Source organism: Glycine max, chromosome 19 (genome assembly GCF_000004515.6).
Source record: "Glycine max cultivar Williams 82 chromosome 19, Glycine_max_v4.0, whole genome shotgun sequence".
Taxonomy (NCBI): Eukaryota; Viridiplantae; Streptophyta; class Magnoliopsida; order Fabales; family Fabaceae; genus Glycine; species Glycine max.
This window is the reverse complement of record NC_038255.2, coordinates 384,387-409,084: the sequence shown is the minus strand read 5'-3', so window position 1 is coordinate 409,084 and position 24,698 is coordinate 384,387. Positions and strand designations below refer to the sequence as shown.

The following is a 24,698-nucleotide window of genomic DNA, read 5'->3' as shown; positions in this document are numbered from 1 at the left end:
GACTTATCTCACCACTCACGTAAAAGATAAACACTTAGGCACGCATTTACAGTTTCAAATAATAATAAAGCATAAAGATGAAGAAAAACAAGATAGGTTTAACCCACTTAGGAGTGTGATCCCCAGTGGAGTCGCCATTTTTCTGTCGCGGTGATTTTTGGATATCAAGCTATTGATTAGCATTGACTCGCATTTTTAAGATCACCACCGATCTTTTATTTTTCCGAAGAAAAGGGAGAAAGCTCGAAAAACCCTATTTTTGAGAGATCAAAGGTCCGGGGGTTGGTTACGCAAAGGGAAGGTACTAGCACCCTAAACGTCTATAGTACTCTATAGGAACCTCTTGCTTATTTTATCTTTATGCTAAATTAATTATTTGTTTGGAAATAAATGCTCAAGTGTGGAAAGATTAAAGAGGTGGGTTCAAAAGAAAGGAGAAGAAAAAAGTTTTTGTTTATTTTTATTTGATTTGGGAAGACAAAGTCTTTTGCCTACATACCCGAATGGGATCAAAATCATGTAGTTCGGAGTAGAAAGTCAAGTAATTGGTTTTGATTGATTTTAAAGTTCGAAAAAAGAAGAGTTTAGGCAAGGTAAGAGGCCGAAAAGGCATAGAAGAAAAAGAAGTGAGTTCGATTGATTTTAAATTAGAAAAAATGTTTTGATTGATTAAAGATTGATTAAAGATTTGATTAAGAAAGAAAGAAAAGATTGACCCTTTTTTTTGAAATTTTGATTATGGAAAGTTTTTGTTTTTTTTTTTTTTTTTTTTTTTTTTTTTTTTTTTTTAATTATGCGGAGATAAGTCTAAACGCGCCGGATCCCTTAAAATGACGTTGGATCAAGTGAGGGTCCCTTTTCCTCGGATACGGTTCAAATCACATGATCGTCCTCGGCGGAAAACATAAAAATAAATGTGAGTGTCGGTGCAGATTCTCATTTTTTTTTTTTTTTTTTTTTTTTACATTGGACCTAGATACATTCTAATTGGCAATAATAAATAAAAATTGCAAATGCATTAAAATAAATATGCTGGAAGAAATAATAAAAATGCATGAAATACAAAACAATAAATACATATGGTGCATAAAATAAATAAAGAAAATGAAATGCAAGACATAAAAATAAATATAATGCTGGAAATAAATAAAAAAAAATGAAAATAAAAATGCAAGACATAAAATAAACATGATGCTAAAAAATAAAAAATGCAAGACATAAAGTAAATATGATGCATAGAATAAAAAATAAACAAAATAAAATAATAATAAAAAAAAAAAAAAAAAAGCAAGACATAAAATAAGTATGATGCTGAAAATAAAATAAAACGAAAATAAAAATGCAATACAGAAAATAAATATGATGCTAAAAAGAATGCGAGACATAAAAATAAAATGCAAGGCAAAAATAAATAGGGTACATAAAATAAAGAAAATATAAGTGCAAGACAAAAATAAATATGTGGCTGGAAAATAAAATGCAAGACAAACAATTAAACATGATGCTGGAAAATAAATAAAGAAAATAAAAATGCAAGGCATAAAATTAAATATGATGCGTAAAAATAAAAATGCAAGACATAAAATAAATATGGTGCGTAAAAAAAAAGAAAAGAAAAGGGTGCAGTAAGGAAAAAAGGGGGGTGAGAGTAGGAATCGGAAAAGAAGAAAAAGAGAAAAGAAAAAAAATGGGCCAGAGGTGAGTCCAGCGGGCCAAAAAAGGAGAACCGGACCGGTTTGGTCCAAGGAAAAAAAAAACCGAACCGGTCCGGCCTCTATATAAGGGCTCGGGGCCGGTTTTTTTCCCATTTTTAAAAAGCTTTTCTCTCTCTTCTCTTTTCTCTCTTCCCTTTTTCTCTCTTCTCTCTCTAGCACACACCGCCGGAAGTTGTTTACCGGCGCAGTGGCTGGCCGGCCATGGGTGGCGGCGCCGCCGCGTCGGAAACAGAGTCTCCTCCTTTTTTTAAAAAAACTACATGTTTTGAATTCCTTTTTTCTCCTAGTTCTCAAATCCACCGTTATTTTTTGAAAACCAACACTGATAAAGCCTAGATCTAGCCTTGAATCTTAGAAAAAAAGGTGAACTACCTTTGTCCTTATGTTATCGTTTAAGCTTCAGAGTGAAAACGGTTACAGCTTGGGTTGTGGGTGTGGGTGTTTGACGCAGTGCTTGTGGTTGTGTGGGTGTGGGTGTTTGACGCGGTGCTTGTGGTTGTGTGGGTGTTTGGTGTGGGCTTGGCCGCTAGTGGTGGTTGGTGTAGGCTTTAGGCCGCATGAGTGAGTGGGTTACTGTGTTTGCAGGGATTTCTGTTCTAATGTTTTGATTTTATGAGCAAGATGATTTTGGTTTTTTTTTGTTTTTGTTGGTGGTTCACGGAGGAGGAGGGTGTTGCTGAGTGGTGGCTGGTGGTGGCTAGTGGTTCACGGAGGGGGAGGGTGGTGTTGAGCGGTGGCTAGGCCGATGGTTAGTGGTGGCTTGGCTGTTGGTATTCCGACTGTTCGTATTCACCTCTGCCCTCTCTCTCTCTGACATGCACAGTAATTAATGCAGCATTTAAAGGACATACTCTCTCTCTGACATGCACAGTAATTAATGCAGCATTTAAAGGACATAATTAGGGTAAAAAAACGAAGAGCCCCTCTGGGCCTGGACCGAGAAAACCGAAAAGGAAAAAGAAAAAAGGAAAGGAAAAGGAAAAAGAAAGAAAAAAACAAAAAAAAAAAAAAAAATAAAAAAATAAAATAAAACAGCAAAATAAAAATAAAATAAAATAAAATAAAAAAATAAAATAATAATAATAATAAAAAAAAAAAATAAAAAACGAAAAGAAGATACTAATAAAGATATCAATAAAAAACGGAAATAATAAAAAACACTTAATAAAAGGAAAAGAAAAGAAGAAAATAATAGCTAAAAATAAAAATAATAATAATAAAAAAAGGTACATAAATAAATAATAATAATAAAAAAAAGGGGCGTCTTCCAAACAAAAATGAGGTATTTTAAAATACCTCCCTGCCGAAATTTCATCTGAAATGATGGAAATTTCCGGCTTAAAAGACGAGAAAAAGAAATAAAAACGGGTCAAAAATGGGGTATGACAAGATGAAAATATTGTTAAATAAAATAGTCACCTGACTCATTATATGTATTTTTAAAAAAATATATAAAGATTGGATAGATCTATATTAAGTAGTTACCATTTGTAATATCAGTTAATGGAATCATCATTGACCTTCTTGTTTCTTGATTGCTTAACATGTGTATTTTCTAAAAGAGAATTACAATAAGTAAAATATAAGAAAGAAACAACTAATAAGAGAACGACATGTCTCATATTTAAAATGTCCAACATACTAGAAACAACTAAAGGTAAATGTCGCGGGAGTTTACAAATAGTCTAATTATTTTTTCTAAAACCATAATATGCACTATTTTGATGACAATTCTTAGATTTCTTGGTCCAGAAAAGGCATACTAGTATTATTGAGTACCTAAAAGCTAATCTAACCTAATAGAAATGCATTTCTTCATACATCTTCAAATCCTTTAGAAACACAATTGTTGCACGTTATGAATGATTTCAATAAGATAAATAGTTTTCGCATCATATGCATGGTGAAGATGGAAATGATTTGTGACCATCTATGAAGCAGTTGTGACGGCCAATGCATGGAAAAAGGTAAGAGAAACACATATTAATTGTCTAAAAGAATGCATATAAATAGGAAAATGAAGATCAATAAAAATTTCAACATTAATGATGTAATAAAGCATAACTTAAAATTCGCACCACATTAATGATGCATAAAAATGGCAATGCATAAAAAGGTAAGAGCAACACATATTAATTGCATTAATTTGCACCTAATGGTAGTATGGATTAAATTTTTCTAATGAAGACTAATAGAGCATGGTTTTTTTTATTGGAAATATTACCTGCGATACATCTACCATTAACTAAAATCTTTAAAAATTCATTGAAATTGAATTTCATTTCAATAAGTGACAAGGTATTCATGACACCATGTAAATTATTTAAGATTAGTTAATACTTTAAGAAAGGGTAGAAAGTGTTTTAGGATTTGGCATATTGATAAGATTTTGTAAAGTAACTCAGTAAAAAAATGTTTGGATGATTATCAATCATTTTTAACAATTTGAATTTAAATACTTTTATACATTTATCTTCCTCTAGTTCTGCACTTGATCTTTCCAAGTTAATTTATTGGTGAGTATAATCTTAACATAAGTCATATTTGGCTCTTTAGTAGTAGCTAGATGATTGAGTTTAACCAAGATCAATACATTCCTTTTTTTCCAATGGTGAAGTTGATTTTTTTGCTAATAATTTGTCAGTTGGAGTTTCTTCTACATTAAGGAGAGCCAAAGATGGTTTGCTATTTAAATCACCATCTTCAATGGCATTTTACATAATAGAAAAACCCGTTTAGCTTAATTTGATCCAAAATTACTAAACACAACTTTATAATAAAACTCAATAAGAAGTTTAACCAAACTACTAATTGCTTGTCATTAGCTAATTGGTTAATAGTGTCAATGAAGTCAGCCTCTTCTTCAAGGTTACAATTCTATGACACAAATGGTACCACCATGAACCAATGGTATCAAACTGAGACGGATCATTGACTCGGTCAGGGTACTGGGTCATTGGATCAGGGATCAACCTAATGAGTCGATAATTGATTCGCATGACTAGGTGTATAATAAATCTATGATTTTTATAATAAGATTAGATATATATTTTATATTTGCTATTGTTATACCAAATAGCTAACTTAGTCTGGTGGTAGAAGTTGTTTTATGTGATTAAAGCATATTAGGTTCGAAACTCATTCATGGTCTTTTAGTACCGACTAGTCTAGAAGCAATGTGTGTTTTGACTCGTAGCGTGGAAGTGAATAACATGCAATCAACTTATATTGAGCAAAGTTTAGCCAAGAACTATAGCTAATATTTAACAATGTGCTACCTGAGATAGTGTGTTTGTAGCATCATCGGTGAGGTAAGCAGGATTTGGGTATCATGAACCACTGATCGTAGTCCACAATAATATAATTGTTTCAATAGGAACAGACAAGTCACTGGGTCGCTAAAAACCACCAAAGTCTAGTCAGTTTTCACCGGTTTAAATGTATAATCGATCGAAATACAAGCTTGGACTAGGCACTGTGGTCAGGTTCCAGTACAACCGATCAAACTAGGCTATTCGAGTCTAGTTTAATTACAATCACTACCATGAACAATGTATTATATATAATAGTATAATCTTTAATTATATAATTTATAAAAATTACATGTATCATATTTTGGCTTATAAACTATTGGACACAATTTTTTCACACTAACAAATAAAAAGTATAGATTCTTCATGGTTGTCTTCCATTGTTGACAAGTAACTAATGAGAATATAGGTTTTCTTTCATTGCTCATAGGTAACTATTGAGAATATAGGAATAATTGAATAAACACTATTATATTCTTTTTTGAACAATGAAGCAATAGTAGAAATAAAAATAAACTTGCATGTGAAAATATTTTTGTGATCTAATCTTGATTAGGATGGTATGTGTGTGGGGGGGGGGGGGGGGCTTAGATAAATAAGGCAAGGAGAAAGGAATTGGAAGAGTTATATACATAAATTGTTGGTTCATTAAGAGTCACTAATTTTCAATGACATGATTGAAAGGATTCTTTAAAACACTCAAAAGTATCTTGAGAATTGGATCGTTGGGAAAAATTCCATTGCATCAACCAAAAACACATTCAAGTATTTAATTGTAGTAAAAACAAAAGATCAAGGTCTCTTTCTTATGTAATTGCATACATTATTTTTATCAAATGAATTGAAACGATATCAAAAAATTAAATGTGTAAATGATTGAATGAAATATGACATATCTAATGGTTTTGATGGTAATTGTCTCATTGGGTGGATGGGATTGGCAACAAAATATGACATACAATCTATAAATATAAAAATTATTTCCTAAGTACATATACATTTTGAAAACTAATTACTAACACATATTAATATCCTATAAATTATTTTTAGGATATAAAAGGTAAAAATTAATTTTCAGGACATAAAAGGTAAAAGTTTTCTTAAAATAAAGAAACAAAAGGTAAAAATTAATTCTTAGTATATGAAAGGAAAAGTTTTCTTAAAAAGATATAAAAGATAAAAAAAATAAGTTTTAGGATTTAAAAGGTAAAAGTTTTATTTTAAAAAAAGGATATAAAAGGTGAAAGTAAGGTAGACTTATTAATTTGAGGAAGTGTATTTAGTAAGAGCCAATAATCTTTTTTCTTTTTAAAACTTTAGTTATTTCATAAATGCAAAAAAAAAAAAAAACTCTTACCAAATTCAAAAAATCCCAACCCATTTGATTTAACCTAGAGATCTCCACTCTATTGTATAAAAGGGAGGCAACACACATAACAACCATCACTTTCAAGATCTATCCCTCATTTTCATCTCTGCCACTATCTCGGACAACATATACATGGATCCTTTCTCTCATTCACAAAGCATGACACCCTCAACCATGAACCATGATAACAACAAAGTTAGCAAGAACCATTTCATTCACGCTGCATAACCAACCATTCTCTTTGCCCTCATCTAAACATACAAGCTCAATAGCACACAAAGATTTGTCATATTGTCATGAAAACAACATTCGTTAACGCACCACACCACCAGGATCACACAATTATCAATGGACAATCACAATTTCATGGCATCAAGTGTGCAATTTAACCCATGAATGTTCATGATTATGATGTCATATATTAACAAATTGTTTGTTTATTTTCTTAAAGTATGGGATGGTCAATTATGAGATTGAATGCCAATATATTTAACGGGTCTTTGTTATTTTCTTATTTTATTTATGTGGATGGACAATCAAAACGAAATTTATCTTGTGTAAATTTTGATTTTAAATATTTTGATTTGAAAAACCTAGTGATAAAATATTTTTATTTTTATATTTTTTTTTGTATTCAAAATAGGTTGAAACAACATGTAATTGATGGTTTTAATAAAAAACCGATAAACCACAACTTATTAAACTTGATTTATTTAGTGTCTAATGTAAAAATGCCAAACTCCAATAGTGTATTGTGTATTCTATAATGGATGAAGTTTGTGGCTCAATCCATGTTATATATAAAAAAGTTTAAATATTTTTTTTATAAATATCCTCTTAACCAAAACACATGAATTTATAAGATTAGTTATATTAGCTTCTGTTGGTTCTTATAATTTACATGTGATGTTGTGTTTCTTTTTTTATTTGATGCATGAATTTATATTTACAATCATTTACCAATTTTTAAAATACATTAATTAACTTTTTTATTTAACTTATTTTATTTATTATTCTTGTGCTAATATTTAAAACTTATTATATGCTCGCAAAAACATCTAAACTGATATATTTACATAAATCAAAATTGGAAATGCTTAGACTTTAATTTATCTAAATTTAATAAGCTTAGAATTTTTTTTAGGCATACAATAAGCTTAGATAACATATCGAAATAATAAATCAAAGAAGTTAAATGAAAAATTAATGATGATCCGTAAATAAAAAATGGCAATTAATATGTTTTCAAACTTAACAATAATTGATTGAAAATGTAAACTTATGCACTTTGATTCAAAGGTCAAGGTAAAAAAGAAAAAGAATATTACATTTAAATTTCATGAAAAATAATTTAATTTATAAATACATGTGTTGTGTTAAGATAATGAGTGAAATATTTAAATACCTTTTAATATAAAAATATTTGAGGATGTTAAAAGAATCTTTTTAAAATATTTTTATTTGAATGTTATTAAAATATTTTTTATTGAAAAATAGGAGTAGCTGCCAAGCTATAGGGTAAAAAATAATATAACTATAAGAAACTAAATGAGATATTTTAAACTACATGGACTAAAATGAAAAATTGTTGCAACTATATGGATAAATTCTAATTAAACCTAAAAAGTAACCTAATATCATTTTTCACAAAAAAAAAATATAATTGTGAGACTTTATTTTAGCTCAATCTTATCAAGGAAAATTTTGCACTCTTTGACCACTTGTTTCCAACTTTATTATGGGATTTGATTAATATTGTGTCTTCCTATAAAATAAAGATGAGCATAAATTACTTTTGAATTTTTTTTGTTCAAAATTGATTTAAAATAAATCCAAATTAGCATTTTGAAAAAGATGAATTATGTTCACCTTTATCGAAGAGGAACACAAGATTTTAATCAAAGTCCATCAAGAAGTTAAATATAAGTGGTAAGAAAATGAAAATAGTGTACTTGATGGGAATAAGCTAAAGATAAGTCTTTGATTTTTTGTGAAAAATAATATTACAAAACCTTTTAGGTTTAATTATTATTTTTGTCTTTTTATTTGCAAATGAAATTTCAAAATCTATGTTTTATAAATGAGTTTGTGCTAAATCATGGTTTCCAACATCTTGATTAGGGCAACTATAACGACAAATGAAAACTTGTTGCAAGTTGTAACTATAAGAACAAATGGTAATTAAACTTGAAAAGTAGTTTAATATCATTTTTTACAATATATATATATATATATATATATATATATATATATATATATATATATATATATATATATATATATTCCAAGGCTTAATTTTTTTAACTCAATCCTACAAATAATTTTTTTGCACTCTTTGATTACTTGATTCCAACTCTTTGAAATCAATTTTTCGGTCAAAATTGATTTAAAAAAATTTAGATTAGTTTTTAGAAAATATGAATTATGCTCACCCTTACCTTAGAAGAACACAAGATTTTAATCAAAAACTATTAAGAAGTTTGAAAGAAGTGGTTAGAAAATGAAAAAGTCTACTTAATGCGATTAAATTAAAGATAAACCTTAGATTATTGTTGAAAACTATGTCTTATGTGTCATCGGATGTGCATCCTGAGTTTGCATCTGAACGACATTAGTAAGCTAAAGTAATGATTTGATATAACATTTAAGAGTTGACATTTAAGACTTCATTTATTACTCAATGTCTCAGATTCATTTTGTAGAAACATATTCATAGGATCTATCAAATCCTACGAATAATAAATGAAGATCAAGATCTCAAAGTGCCAAGCTCTATCAAAAGGTGCACTCAACTATGTCAACCTGTTTTGACGAATAAGAAGTGAGTTTCTGTTAAAGTACTGTACACGAAAGCTAACCAAAGTGGACTTTCTGCACAAAGAAAACACGTGCATTTAATGCAAATATTAAATGTTCCAACAACTATTATCATTAGATGAGGAACAAGTGAAGAAATCTACCCATTGTGAGACAACAAACACTTGAAGATGAAGACTATAAATATCATTAGCTTTGAAAAACAACTCACGAACCTTACGCACAAATATTCATCATTCTTTTTGTAAAACACATTTTGTATATCCTTGTAAAGTTTACAAAAGCTCTCAAAACACTTTAAACATATTGAAAAAAAGACTAAATGTTGACTGTATATTCGTCTTTGAGACGATCATAGATTGATTTGTTTAGAACCAACAATGGCTTGATAGGATAAAGAATATTGGGTGTTGATCAAGCTTGGGATAAAACTTGATTTGTAGAAACATTGGTCGTGACATAATACTGTAACTTGTGAAGTTAGTGAAACTTGGTGATTTTCAAAGAATTGGACGTAGTCTCAGTGGTAGAGATGAATTAATATAACTCCCTACATATGATCTTTACTTGCTTCCTTTTTGTTTTGACTGGCTTAGGGTTTAAATTTGCTTTTAGACATTTGAAAATATCTTTTGCTTTGTTTTTTTTATCATCTGACTATGTTTTTGAAAATCTGTTATCCACTTCACAAAGCTTTTTTTTAGATGAAAACTTTGATTATTTATGAAAAGACTTTAAAATTTTTTAAAATCACAATTTAACCCCTCATTTTTGTGATATTTGTCTTTACAAAATTGGAGTAAATGAGTTTGTGCTAGATCATTATTCCAATATCTTGATCGGAGAAACTATAACGACTTAAATGAAAAATTATTGCAAGTTACAATAAGTACAGATGATAATTAAACTTGAAAAGTAATTAAATATAATTTTTTTTTAAAATAATGTATTCTGAGAATTATTTAGCTAAATCCTACAAATAGTCTCTTTGCACTCTTTGATAACTTGTTTACAACTTTTTTATGAGCTTTGATTAAAATATTGTCTTCCCCTAGGGTAAGGATGAACATGAATTACTTTTGGTGATTTATTTCAAAAGAACCTACTTTGGTAATTTTATCTAAAGTAATTTCCCTTTGGTCAACTTCTTTTATCTCTTAATGCATAACATAGGCTATGGAAAATACGATTTTAACTTATTTTATTCATTTGACACGTGTCTTATTTTTGGTTATTTTAGCCAAATCATCAAATATTGTTTTTTATTCATTTCTCACTCACAAAAATAGGCCTTCCCCTCTTGATTTCCCTTCTTCCTATTTTTTTTTACAATTTTTTGTCAATTTCTCTTTATTTTTTCGAAATCCTATTTCCTTTCCTCTTTCCATGGGTCAGCACAAGAATGAATCACTTGGAAATATTTTCATTTTAATTTTTTCTTCTCATTAAACATATAAATTGTACGACAGAAATAATAATGTACTAGTGATATGTGCCTAAACAAAGGCTATTTATTAGTACTATTCTTATACTCCTTGTTTGTAATATTTGTATGGTTTAATAAAAAAAATTGTCCCTCATCTTTTACATTTTTCGTCACTAAACTATAAAATTTATATATTTTACCATCAACATTTTAAAATTGTGTATTTTTTTCACTCATAACATATGAGAAATTTAAAGGATAAATAACCAAATTCATCATTGAAAGCAAAGTTATCAAACCGGGTCCGGTCATTGACCCGTTTGAAATAGCGGGTCAATGGGTCCAACCAGTGGGCCAGTAATTGACCCAGTTTGACATTATATATATTAAAAAATTTTAAATTATATATGTATATATTATATATAAGTATATAACTAATATTATTTGATTAAGAAAATTTCATTTATACTCCAAAATTCAAAATAACAGTTGAAGTATTAAAGTTGATAACACAAGTTTACAAATAATAATTTAATAACACAATTATACAAGTCCTGAGTTTTTTTCTAGCATTTTTTAGCATTTTTTAAATTTATTTTTCGCGAAAGAGATTTTAAAAACCGATCTGAGTCGTCGGATTTACCCCAAATTGACTGGTCCAATAACCAAGCCAGATACATGACTGGTCCAATAACCAATTCGACCCGATTGTGCCATCGGGTCCCGGTTGGGTTGGTCAGGTCGGACCGGGTTATAAAAATATGATTGAAATTATGTGTGAGATGTTGACAAATTGATTCCTTAAAAATGAAAAAAATTTTAAATTTAACCCTTGAATATGCAAAAAGTGTAATAAATTAATTTATCAGATAATTTAATTCCTAAAATTTGTAACTTAATATTAATTTGATCCTTGAAAAATAACATCATTAATCAAATTAATAACTTATATTTGCTCTCTTCCTTTTTTCTATCAAGTTGTAAACTGAAAATTGTCTAAGAAACATTTTTCTTATAAAATTTGCATATTTTACTACCAAAAATTTCAAAATTTTGTGTATTTTGGCACTCAATTTTATTTTATTTTTACTCATTTTGCCTCCGATATATATAGAGTAGCAGTCACTTCTATTCTTTTCCGAATGTTCAGTTAGTGAGTGATGGAGTCTTACGGTCCTCTCCTAGAGAAGACCCAAGTCCCCCAACCGGCGCTCCAAAAACTCGCCGTCGATTCCATTTTCTCGAAGCTCCGATCAGCACCCAGCCACCTCGACCCAGAATCCGAACCCGGAAGACGCGCCATTTCCCAATGCCTCGCCTCCCCTTCCCCTCACGTCGTCGACCACTCCGTCCGCCACCTCTGCCGCCTCGCCGCCGACTCCGCCGTCGCCGTCCCCCGCGCCTCCCTCGAGCTCCTCTCCGCGCTCCAAGGATCCGACCCGAAACTCGTCCCCATCTTCGTCAAGGGACTCGGTTTCCTCGCTCGCCACGATTTCCGCCACAAAAATAGCGCCTCGCAACAATTTACTTCTTCCACTCTCACTCACCCTTTCGTTAGGGTCAGTCTCTCTCACTCGTCCTTTCTCCCTTCACTATTAAGCTAATCCTATATCTCCTATTTTTGGCAGGTGTTGTTGTGCCGGCAGGAAGTTCAATCCGAACTCCTACATCAGGTGTTGCTGTTTATGTTGCAGAATAAGGATGTGGGAATGGTTCGAGTTTGTGAATTTTTAAGGCCCTTGTTGAATGTCTCAATCATAAGATTGTCGGTTTCGGAATCCTCCTTGTCCTCGTCGTTTGCAATGCAACTGGTGTCCTCTATGGCGGCGTTCTGTTGCTCGTTTCCGCACGAGACTGTGCCTGTTTTTAAGCTTCTAATTGAGTGCCTTAAGTTTCTTCCGCATGAGAGCTCTGAAGTAAGTGTGTAATTGTAAGAATAAGCATCGCATATGTTGCGTTAAATTAGTTCTACGTTCTGGTTGTTATGTTTTATTAGTGTAGTGATAGGTGGAGCGATTTTATCATCTTATTGGTATTGCTGTTTTCTTTTTCAACCTTCTCAGGACTACAGGAAATTAGTGTTTGTTGTAGAGCATATGGTGGAGGCATATATAGTGGTGCTGAAATCTTTGGCTGGAAAGAAATCAGTATGTTCCTTGTAATTTAGTGTTCAAATTTGCCTTCATTGTTTTATAATATAATTTATGCCTTGCTCTTGTATTGTTATTGATCCCTGTTAGCCGCTGATAACCGAAGCTCAACTATGTGCCGTTGAATTTCTGGAAACAATTCTTTCTCTATCCACGTGTCTTCAGTGGCACCCTGGTGGTCACGAGCCCATATGTGAACTATTAAGGCGCTTGTTGTCTGTACAGAATGATCTTGGGTTACCATGGCTGCCTGGTTTGGCATCAACTATTGCATCATTATTCACAATCATCGTTCAATCAGAACTTGAACACGAACAAATTTCTATATTGAAACTCCTCCTCTTGATCCTGAAGTGGAAATATGATAATGGTAAGTTTTCTATAACTGTCCCGATTTTGAGGTTTATGCATACCTTCAAGTTGAATACTTGGGACCAAATGTATGATATTGTTTTGTTTTATTAAAAATGTGACATTTGTTTTTTTTTTTTTTTTGCCTTTTCCATTGAGTTCTAAGTCAATCTGTGCCAGTAGCATTCATATTTTATAATTTCATGGAAAAGAAGTTTGTGAATTTTTCAGGATACTGCTTTAGCATTCTCTTTCTTTGTCTTATGGCAATGAATTGGGTTCAGGATTTTAGGTGGATGGTTTGTTAATTACTTGGAAATTAGGCCAAGTTTACCTTATGCATACTACTCTGTAATTATGCTCATTTGATATCCCTTTTGTCTCATAATTTTTTATATTATTGTAATAATTTATAGTTACCAATGCAGATGCTGCTATCAGTGAACCTAAATTCTCTTTATTTGAAGAAACTTTGTTTCTTCTTCCCGTTGTTAGTCTCATGTCATCTCCTTCCAAATCTGTGAAAGGACTGGCTACTGATTTGCTTCTCCTCTTGGAGAAGCTCCTTGTCAAGATGTTTGTTGCACCAAAAGATAAACCAATTGTCAAAGGGGGAGATCATTATCTTAGCACGCCAGGAGTTATAGTTTTGAGACTTTTGCGACATCTGTGGTATCAGGTGTTTTGTCTGGCATATCATTTTTTTTTCTTCTGTTTAAACTGATATTTGTATCATCTATGCAAATGATATTTACTTTTAGATGAAAGCATTAATATGCTGTAGTCCTGAATAAATATATGTGACCAGAAAAAGGGCAGTAAACTAATGTGAATTGTAGCTATTTCTAGTTTTCTACCCCAGCAATGATAGAGTTTTTAAAATTCTGTGTCTGTTGTTTCAGGATGGAGAATCTTCTCCCAGAACTTCCCTTCTGAAGTTGACTTTAAAAGGATTGAATCAAAGTGAAATAATGCATGATAGACCAATATCTTGGGTTTCTCATTTAAGAGGGTTCTGCTTGTCAATTGTTGACCAACGAAAATCTTCACTAGCTATCTCACATTCTCAGGAAGTATTTTTGAATGGTAAACCCATTAGCTTTTGTGAAATGGAGTTATAGTTGAGTTAGAGGATGCAAGAGATTGATGTTATCTCAATGTATTCCCTTGCAGAGATGCCCTTGTTACTCAGTGCTGTTCTCAATGTTTTATTGATACATCAATCAATGGCGGCTGCTGCTGTTGATTGTTTGTCTTCCATTGCCATTATGGATCCCAAACTGGGAGTTCCTTTGTTGCTAACAATTATGTTTTACAGTAATATATTCATAAGAAATGATATCAATCACCATGATATGCTGGTAACTTCTCCCTTTTGTAATGGCACTTATTTCATGGCATTACCTTGTTCTTTTATCTCCCATCATATGTAAAATGTTTTTTTCCTCTTAACTTTAAATTGTTGCAGTTAAATTTTTTTGAAATGCTGCCATCACTTGCTTCACACTCGGCAATGATTCCACTTGTAGTTCAAACTATCTTGCCAATGCTTAACAAAGATGCAAAAGTGTGGGTACTACTCTAGATTGTGTATTTTGTTTGCTTCTTTTTAAAACAAAGAAATATTATTATAATTATATTATTCTTGCCTTGTGGTATCCTGTTTTTGTAGCAATGATGTTGTACCATTCATGTCCCTTTTCTAGCATTCTGACATTGAGTATCACTATCACATAAAGCTGTTGATCTAAGTGTTTGAACTCTGAGCTGCTATTGTCTTTAGTTGGAAAGTGGAACATAATGACATCCAAAAGCAAAGTTTAATGTATAATTTCTGTTTTTCCATTGTATTAATTTCAGGAATCTTACCGGTTATGTGAATGATATTTCCCTTCTGTTCTTGTGCTCGTAAATCTAAAATAGTGCTTCTTACATATCTGATCTGGTTGTGTAGCCATAATGTTCTTCTTCACCTCACAAGGGAGGATGTTTGGTTTTTAAAATAGAAATTCATCATGGTCCTTAAATGTCTTTCTGGCCCTTGTGTATTCTTCAAAATATTGAATTACCTGCAATTCAGCTTTAAATACTTTCCCTCCTCATGCAGCTCGTTATATTCTACAGCGACCAGATTGCTATGTCGAACCTGGGAGACTAATGATCGAGCCTTTGGGAGTTTGCAAGTGAGCTTTTCATTCCACAATTTCTTGTATCTTCCACTGCCATACATGTTATTTTAGGTGGGCATACATAATTATTTAATGCAGAAGATGAGATGACTTGAATTGTATTGATAGAAGAAATGTAATTGTGAACTCAATGAAACGGAATTGTTTGTTTATGAAAAGTTTTCTAAGTTAAACACATTGAAGTGGTGCTACTATTCCATTCTATAACTCTATTATTTATTAAGATGTTGGTGTTACACTATTAACGGAGTCTTGGTGTGGTTGATTAATATTTCCTTAGTTTTTAAGAGTAGAATTGATTGTACCATGTCAAGAAATGGATGATGCATTGGGGACACAAGTTATTCGTAGATAAATAAAGTAAATAGCTTAGTTTCTAGGCTTTTTTACTTAGCTTTGATGATGAAAATCTGAGATAACTCCTGATGTATCTATGAATGGTCTGTTCAAACTCTGTTTTTGACTCTGAAAGCTAGCTTTGTTTTTTCTTCTTCTTAAAATTGTGTGCAGTGCTATAATTTTAACTTTGTTATCTAGAAGATAATTTAGGAGTAGCAAGAATTATAGTTGCTTTTCAGTAAAAGATGATGTTACATGTTTCTGGTTTTTTTGGGGGAGGGCATGTTCACACTAGCAGAGCTCAAACATAGAGCCATAAGATTTTGATGCTATATAGACAGTTCTTTACACATACAAACACACTTTTTCTGCTCCATGATATTCTTGTGAATCCATGCTAGGTCACACAAAAGGTTTTCTACAAATTTATGTGCAATACGATGACTCTGCATACTGTTTGTCCCATTTGATCTTTTCCAAGATTTATCCGTACAACATATTTCTAAGACTTTTGTTGAGAATTGAGATTCCTATTTGCTTGACTATTTGACAGTCCCTTGCTATGTCTTCATGATCTTACTACAGTAAAAATTTTGTAATTTATTTTACATTTCTCCATATCTAGGGTGTTTTACTCCCTAAAGGATTCACCAATTTCACTTCGGAGAGAGATATCTGCATCAGCATGGCTGCTTCCATTCGAGATGTTTGCCATAAAAGCCCTGATAGGGGTGTTGATCTCATTTTGTCTGTTTCGGTATGCCCTGTCTGTACTATTTTGTTGCTTCTCTTTTTCCAGTGCATGCTTTGATGAGAAATCATGGTTTTGTGTTGGAACAAACAGTCTTGCATTGAGAGCCAAGATCCTGTAATTAAAGCTATTGGCTTGCAAAGCCTTGCCTTCCTTTGTGAAGCAGATGTGATTGGTAATTTTTTTAAAATATATTTGGAATAATACTATACCTAGGCATAGTAAGTTATGCATGAACAAGAGTATGATACTAGATCATGTTCAATTTATTTTGTTGTTAAATAGCATTCTGATAATATATGCCTTCTTCTTTAGATTTCTACACTGCATGGGATGTCATTGCAAAGCATGTGCAAGGTTACCAAGATGATCCTATTCTTGCTCATAGGTAAGCATGTTAAGGTTCTGAGCAGACACTTATATGTTGTTGACTTAGATTATAATAAAGATGGTGGTGAATTCTAGAAAAAGAAAAATTAGAAGTTGTAGCTGCAACTGGATATTTTAAATCCCTGGGTTATACATCCCAACTCATCAAGTAGCATTGACAACTTCAGCAGTTCAGCGTTTTTCAGTCTTGGGGATCTTGAATTTTTTAAACAAAATATTGCTTTAGATATATATCATTTTTTTCAGTTAATATACTTTGATTCTGTATAGTCTTTTGATTGAAATTTTTTTTCTCCATCAATTAATACATAATTTCCTAGTTTTGAATTGTCATTCTGTTGTCTCATTAAAAGACACTTCCTGTGTTATCGCAGCCTATGCCTTCTGCTTAGGTGGGGTGCAATGGACGCAGAAGCATATCCAGAAGCATCAAAGAGTGTGCTGCAAATTTTGTGGGATGTAGTTACCTATGGTCAGGGTAGACAGTGGGGAAAAGCAAGAATTTCAGCCCTGGAGGCACTTGCTCAATATGAAGTATATCCATTGATGAAAATGTTGCTCTGCATGAGTGGACTGTTATTTTATTAAAATAAAGAGTAATTTACACTTGTTCCTTTGATATTGTTTTGTTACCACTTTCCAGGTGCCACAGCTTGAGAATAGTATTCCAGATTTCAAGAAAATGAATTTGGAGCTGTTCTTTTCTGAGACAAATCCCAAAGTACTCAAGGCTATGGAGGAGTTTCATGTCAAGTTAATAACATATGAGCACATGTAAGCATTGCATCCTACAATTGATTTACTTATATTGGATGGTATAATAATATGATTCAATTTGTTAATTTTCTATCCATTTGCTTTAGAAATCGTCGGAGAGTAGTCAAGGAAAAAAGAGTTACAGGAAGCAAGATCGAAAAATTGATGGATGTATTTCCACAGGTTATATTCTCTTCAGGTATGGTGGTATCAGCTGTCTATTTTGTGTTCTTTTCCCAATAATTCTTCCAAAAAGAAGTTCAGGTCTGATACTGGAAAAATAAAATAAAATGCTTAAATTGAGTCTTCTTTTTATCTACAACATCTCTTGTTAACTCATGGTTTGTTAATGCCAAAAATGAAAAACAAAATCAATTTATTTGGATTTAGCCTAGATCTAAATGAAACTGGGTGGTTGCGTTTATGTTGACAGGACATGATTTCTTTCACATGGTTTAGAAACTGAATGTTTCCTTAAATGGAGTGGTAGAAATTCTGTCACTAATTGCTTTTATCAAACTCTGTCTGGTTTAATATATTAATTTTCTTGTTTTATTTGAATATGCCTTGATGTTAAGCTTCTACTTGCAGGAGTGATAAATAAAGCTAGAGAGTTACCTGGTGCTTCTTTATTATGTTTTTCTTTCCCTCCTAAAGATATGAATGAACATCTAGCATCCAAAGTAAGATATTGACAGATTAAATATATTCTGATTAGATTTGACTGCACTTTTGATCTGATATTATATGTATTCAGAGGTTAAGAGATGTACATGCTGGGTATGAAAATGCTCTAGTGGAAGTAGCTGCTTCTCTTCAGCTCTCAAGAAATATCTTGCTTGCGCTGATGGCACTGCAATCATGGAAAGGCTTCATGCGACGTTGGATGAAGGCTTACACTCTGTCCTATGATGCTAAGGCACAATCGAGTGTCCTAGATAAAACTTCTAAAGCTGCTAGTGATATTTTAAAGGTCAGGTTTGCTGTTTTGTCATTACAAACTATCTTTTTTTCCCATTTATCAGTTATCTGTATCTAATGCACAACTTTGTCAATATCTGATGTAGGCTGTTTTGTTACATGCTTTTTGTGCAGAGTATGATAGCAATAGCGGATGAGGCTATACCTAGAGCTGCTGAAAATATTGCACTGGCTATTGGTGCACTTTGTGTGGTGAGAAGGTTTTCTATTGTTAAGCATTCATTTAGAATCTTTATAGATTCTGACTAATTATCATCGATGCTGCATATTCACATCTAAACATATAAAGTGTTGTTAAGATTATGGAACATGTAACTCTACGAGTATTATTAACCACATTTTATACGAACAATTTTACAATATGAATGATCTTGGAAGTATTTCTGTCTCCTAAATGCCATATATCCCTTGATCTGCTATCTGTTGCATACCAATGTCTATAATTTTACATTTTCACTTTTGGGCTATGTTCAATTAAAACATCAGCCAATTAGTGAGTCAATTCTCTAATAATCTGGTTAGTAATGTATCTTGTGTAATTAGCATAATAACATTTGATTGTTACCTTCTCTGGCCTTACTATTTTCAGGTTTTGCCTCCATCTGTTCACATGGTTAAGTCTGCTGCTTCAAAGTTCCTTTTGGAATGGTTGTTCCAACATGAGCATGAACACCGCCAATGGTCTGCTGCAATTTCTCTTGGATTAATCTCTAGTTGCCTTCATGTAACAGATCATAAAGAGAGATATCATAACATCACAGGACTTCTTGAGGTATTCTTGTTCAATCCTTTTTGTGTATGTCTATTGTCCCATTTTTTTAAGATCTTGGTTATCTTGTTTCTACTTTCTATTTTTTAATTAAAACAAAATTTTGATCAACAAGTTTGAAGAAAAAATTTCGAAGATTAAAGAAAGTATAGCATTGTTTATGAATTTTTCTTAACAGTTTTGATGAAATATAAGTGTTTCTGGAATTTTTCTTAGTCCACCTTCCCTTAGCTTTTATGAATCCAAGATTTTTTGGAGATAGAAACTCAGACTTCTATGAGATTATATTAAGAGGTTGTAGCATACTTATGTTCCCAATACCATTGTAGTAGGATAGTCAAGAAGGAAGCTGAAGAATGGTATTACACACACCGAGGCTAAAATCAGAGTTTTAAATGAATTCTCTTGTCATTTTTATTAATTTTTTCAATTCAGTTCACTCTTGTCTTGAGAGGAACTTGTTTATAAGATTATCTGACACTCTGTTTCACTGATTGTGTGAACTTCCAGGTTCTTTCTGATAGCAAAAGTTCCCTTGTAAAAGGTGCATGTGGTGTTGGATTGGGTTTTTCATGCCAAGATCTTCTTACCAGAGTTGAAACTTCTGATACCTCTACTGTGATGAAGGAAACAGAGTATGTTCCAGAATCTGTATTACTAGGAAGAATTATTAGGGCCTTAGCTACAATGATACAACAGAGAACTCGATGTTCTTCTGATGTTTTGGACAGTCTATGTTCATGCTTTCCACTGGGTTCATATGACATGAGCGCTAAAGGATATGAACAGTTATCTGAGAACAGTGAAGACTTGGAAGAAGATATCTGGGGTGTTGCTGGACTTGTTCTTGGTCTAGCTAACTCCATTAGCGCAATATACAGAGCTGGAGAGTTAGAGACTGTTATCAAGATAAAGAACTTGTTAATGTCATGGCTTCCATATTTGCATTCACTAGTTGAAAGCAGTACTTTCCAGTGGAAAGAATCTGAGCATGTCTTAGCTCTAGGATCCTGTATTGCACTTCCTACAGTAGTGGCTTTTTGCCAGAGAATGGAATTGATAAATGATGTTGAGTTGGACCGCATTGTGGTTGGCTTTAAAGAGTTAATTTCTGAGTTAATTGCTGTGAAAAAGTCTGGCATTTTGCACCATAGTTTGCTGATGGCATCATGTGTTGGAGCTGGGACAGTACTTTCTTGTATACTGAATGAAGGTGTTTACTCTATTGAGGTTGAACGTGTTAAATGTTTACTGGAACTGTTCAGGAAATGTTACTTGAATCCTTTCCCTTTTCTTGTCCATCTTGGTGGCATGCTAGGAGTTGTTAATGCTGTTGGAGCAGGTGCAGGAATTTTGGTCAACATGAATTTTCCAAATTACTCTAGGCAATCTGGCTATCAGAAGGTATTTTACCTTTCCATAAAATTGCTACCAGCAATCTCATCATATTTGTTAATGTTTTTCTTGTTTCATATTTAAATATCTTACTGTGTAAACAACAGGAGTCTTCTTCTGTCATGGGCCCTCTCCTCTCAAGTTCTGATTTTGAACCATACTTGACATCATTGGTGCAAGAGATGTTTCTTGTGGCACAGAATTCGGATAATCATCAGCTACAACAGTTTGCTTCCTGGGTACTTGCCTTCCTTCGACATCATTTATGGTCCAAGGAACTTTTGGGGGTTGATAGTGATAGGAGCGTGGCCGCAACTAATTCAAAATCTGTTTCTCAGAGTTTTTCGGAGGACAATATTGTTTTGAAGCTTAGTTTGTGGCTTACGAGTTTCAAATATACTGAGGTAGATCTTTTGCCCATATTTTGTGTAAATTGTTATATGTGTGTGTCCTTCATTTTCAAGTATTTCACTGCTTTTGTCTTCCTCTATAACTCATTTTTTTCTCTGTTTATTCACCTTCCTTTGCTTGATACGATGTCTGGAATTTAATTTCTAAGTTGATGTTTACTTTTTTTTTTCTTTTTCTTTTGGAATTATCTAGAGAGATTTTGTTTCATGTATGGGAGTTGGAAATCAAACTAACTACAAAAGCAGCTTAAAATCTGTATTTCATTATATATAATTTTGTTAAGCATTCACATGAAGCTAGTTGTTGGGTTTTGAAGTTTATTTTCTATTAGAAATCATGTGATACATATCACAGAATTCTGATTATTCATGAATAATATGTTTAAATTTGATAAATTTCATTTTTCCTCAATTTTGAAATGTAATAACCATGCTGAGTGATAACATCATTGAATGCCAACGATTTTATATTGTTTTGCGTCTTACTGTTACATGAATTTGTATTCAATATGATATTAACTCTTTTCTAGATTTTGACATTGTTGTATATGACAAACTTCCAATATACATCCTATTACCAATATATAAAACAAGTCTATTACAATAGTTATGTTGTATGTTTTTCGTTAGTCTCTTCTCATTGTTCTCATTTTTGGTCTTTTCCAAGTCCAGCCAGGTACTATTGTACATATTAGCAGAGTCATTGCTGTATTAAGGTGCCTTTCTACAGCTCCCAGGTTGCCAAGCTTGGATTGGGGGTCAATTATTAGGCGTTGTATGAGATATGAGGCCAAAGTTGCTGAGTTGTTACCAAAAGATTCTGCTTCTAAGAATGGAACTCTAAGGGAGGAATGCATAATGTTTGCAATGGCCCATGCAAATCAATTTGATTCACTGCTAACATTTCTTGATGAGCTATCTGACTTTTCCAGATTCAGGACACTTGAAATAAATTTGCAGTCATGTCTGCTAAATCATCTAGCAGACCTTGTAAAAGTATATTCAAACTCCAGGCTTGAGAAACTATTTGGAGATGTGAGTAATCACTTGTCTTCCTTTACTTCATACAAAGAGTCTAGCACCTACCCCAAAAGCTTGTTATGTATTTCGTGCTGGAAAGGTCTCTACGAGTGCCTAGATGAAGTTTCTGTGGACTCATCTGGTTACATATCCCATATTGAAAGGTGTATGGAGGTTCTATTTACTCTATTGCCAGTGGTTCAATCTTCTGGAAGTGTATCATCTGCGGATGTAAGTTCTGTAGAGGAATGGTCTGAAGCTGTAAGATGCTTAGGGAAGGCTCCGCAGATTTGGCTATTGGATTTTCTTAAGGTATGGTATGCATACACATTACACTACATGATATATTTTACTGTATCTCTTCTTCATCATCATCAATAACAACAACAACAACAATCATCTTTTACTATACGTGATCATTTCTGTTGTTTGGTACCTTCATTATGTTGATTTTTTGTTGTTTACTTTAAGCTAATCCTCCTTGGCGTTGATTCAAATTGATTGAGGTCAAGCTTGTTTATTAGATACAAATTGTCTGTTTAAACCCTGTGCGTGACCAAAGCTGCCGTTTGTAATCACAGGTTTCACATGAGGAGTTTGTTCAGAGTGCTGGCAAATCTATTGAAGTCCAAAAAAAGGTTTGTGCTAAGATCAAACTAGTGAAGACTGGTTCTCTTTCACTGACTGAACTTGGAAAAATGAAATCTTACATATTGAACTCCAAATCACAAGGTTAGTTTCTGCTCCACTACTCAATGCTATTGTGTTTTTGGGCATAGGAGCTCAGATCAATTTGGGCTGAAATAATTAATGGTTATTACTCTAATCGGAGTTGCTATGTATTCACTTGTAAATTGTTTGGAACTTGGAAGCTTATTAAGCCGGAAATGCTTCACATATCAAATATCAATACTAAGGTTTAATTTTGCCAGGACTCTGGGATATACTCTTTGAAGTTGTGGCAGCTTTGTACCATGCGGAGGGAAGTGTAAAAAAACAGTGGCTTATTGATGCTGTTGAAATTAGCTGTGTATCCAGTTTTCCTTCCACGGTATTAGTTCAGTACTGATACATAAATTACAACTTATTTATAGTAACTTTCATGCATATAATGGAAAACTTTAAAAACTAAATTCAGCAAGAATTGGTTTGTGATCAGGGTTGATAATTTCTTTTTTGGAAAAGCAGGTAATACATTGATTTTCAGACATTTTGAAAACCAAAATTATGTTGGTTTGTTGTGAAATTTTAAGGAAATCATTATCGTTACCATCATCATTATTATTTGTAAATAACATATATAAAGAACAGTATCTTTTGTATCAACTTGAATTCCATAGGCACAATTGTTAGATTTCAGCTTGTGTAATTCAGTTTTTGCCACACAAATTTTCTTTCGATGCTTGTTGTTCATATTATGTTCTGCCTGATTTATTTTTGAGCAACTAGCATTTACTATGCTACTACTTGCTATTAATCGGCCCTGCTATAATTTTATATCATGAAAGCAAGAGAGAGTACTATGTTTTACTTCTTGATAACCAAGTTGAATTTGTTATGAAGCTTACTTGTTGTACACATCTCTTCATTTTTCTGCAGGCACTGCAGTTTCTTGGTCTGTTGTCTGCTGCCTGCTGCAAATATATGCCCTTTATGATTGTGGACCAACAAATGGTACTGAATGATCTACCAGTCACCCTTGTGTCTCTTCTGGCAGACCAAAACTGGAATGCTGTTGCAGAAACTGTTGTGTCCCACTTCTTCTCATCAACAGAGCGCATATATGACTGGTCTGTACAAATAGCAGATGGTTCTTATATTCCTGATTCTCAACCCATTGATGGGAGTGAGAATCATATGGCTGTTTTTCTATTGCAAGTGATGCATCATACGTGTGTATTACTTAAGAGCTACTTGCCATTAGATAAGCAGCTTAGGCTCGCCAGCATGGTTATTACTTGAGATGCAAACTACATTCTTGAAAATACAGGATTATGGTGACACTAAAATTGCTTTGTGTTCTCACCATGCTACACGTTGCCCAATGTTTTGGGAATTGTGCTTTGTTATTTATGGAATATGGAGAATTCTGTGAGTTATTCCAGCCATTCCTGGTTCGTTTGGAAAGTGAATTTAGAGGACACACTGTGTTGAGCAGAAGTCAACCGTGTGGGATGTCTCTGGCAAAGCATGCAGCTGTGCATATATTTGTTTGTGGAATCCAATTCTAATTCTAATGCACTAAAATTCAGCAGAAGCAGAATGCATGTTGTATCATTTTCTTTTCTTCCTACACAAGCTAAGCTTGATGTATCATAGAGCCACCCTTGGGGTTGCTTGCAGAGATATGTAATTCATTTTTTAATTAGGTTACAATATAAATATTGAGTTTCAAACTCTTAATTTCGAAGATGAGTGAATGTTCCCATTGGAATGCCCAGTGTTACTGTGTAACTTGAGATATGAATCCACGTAATGCTTGGGAGTTTAAAAAATGTTTAATAGTTATTTTTATGAAAGTTTAGTTAAATTTAAATAAATCATGTACATGATAAAAAA

General features: G+C 32.6%; 1 protein-coding gene across 2 annotated transcripts; it reads left to right on the top strand.

Annotated features, from left to right (window-relative positions):
- Nucleotides 1-11,781: 11,781 nt before the first annotated feature.
- LOC100775274 (protein RST1) lies at nt 11,782-24,573 on the top strand. Of its 2 annotated transcripts, none has more exons than XM_041012808.1 (25): nt 11,782-12,197; nt 12,267-12,554; nt 12,702-12,785; nt 12,879-13,158; nt 13,568-13,818; nt 14,042-14,225; nt 14,313-14,500; nt 14,608-14,708; nt 15,247-15,322; nt 16,293-16,424; nt 16,512-16,593; nt 16,734-16,806; nt 17,183-17,342; nt 17,452-17,582; nt 17,672-17,763; nt 18,156-18,247; nt 18,322-18,537; nt 18,660-18,737; nt 19,135-19,317; nt 19,825-20,718; nt 20,817-21,113; nt 21,792-22,451; nt 22,721-22,871; nt 23,072-23,190; nt 23,739-24,573. In XM_041012808.1, the coding sequence occupies exons 1-25, from the start codon at nt 11,799-11,801 to the stop codon at nt 24,099-24,101; spliced, it is 5,574 nt and encodes a 1,857-aa protein (XP_040868742.1). In that variant the 5' UTR covers nt 11,782-11,798; the 3' UTR covers nt 24,102-24,573. The 2 variants fall into 2 exon arrangements, with proteins under 2 accessions (XP_040868742.1, XP_040868741.1); XM_041012807.1 differs by having other exon boundaries at nt 13,556-13,818.
- Nucleotides 24,574-24,698: the final 125 nt, after the last annotated feature.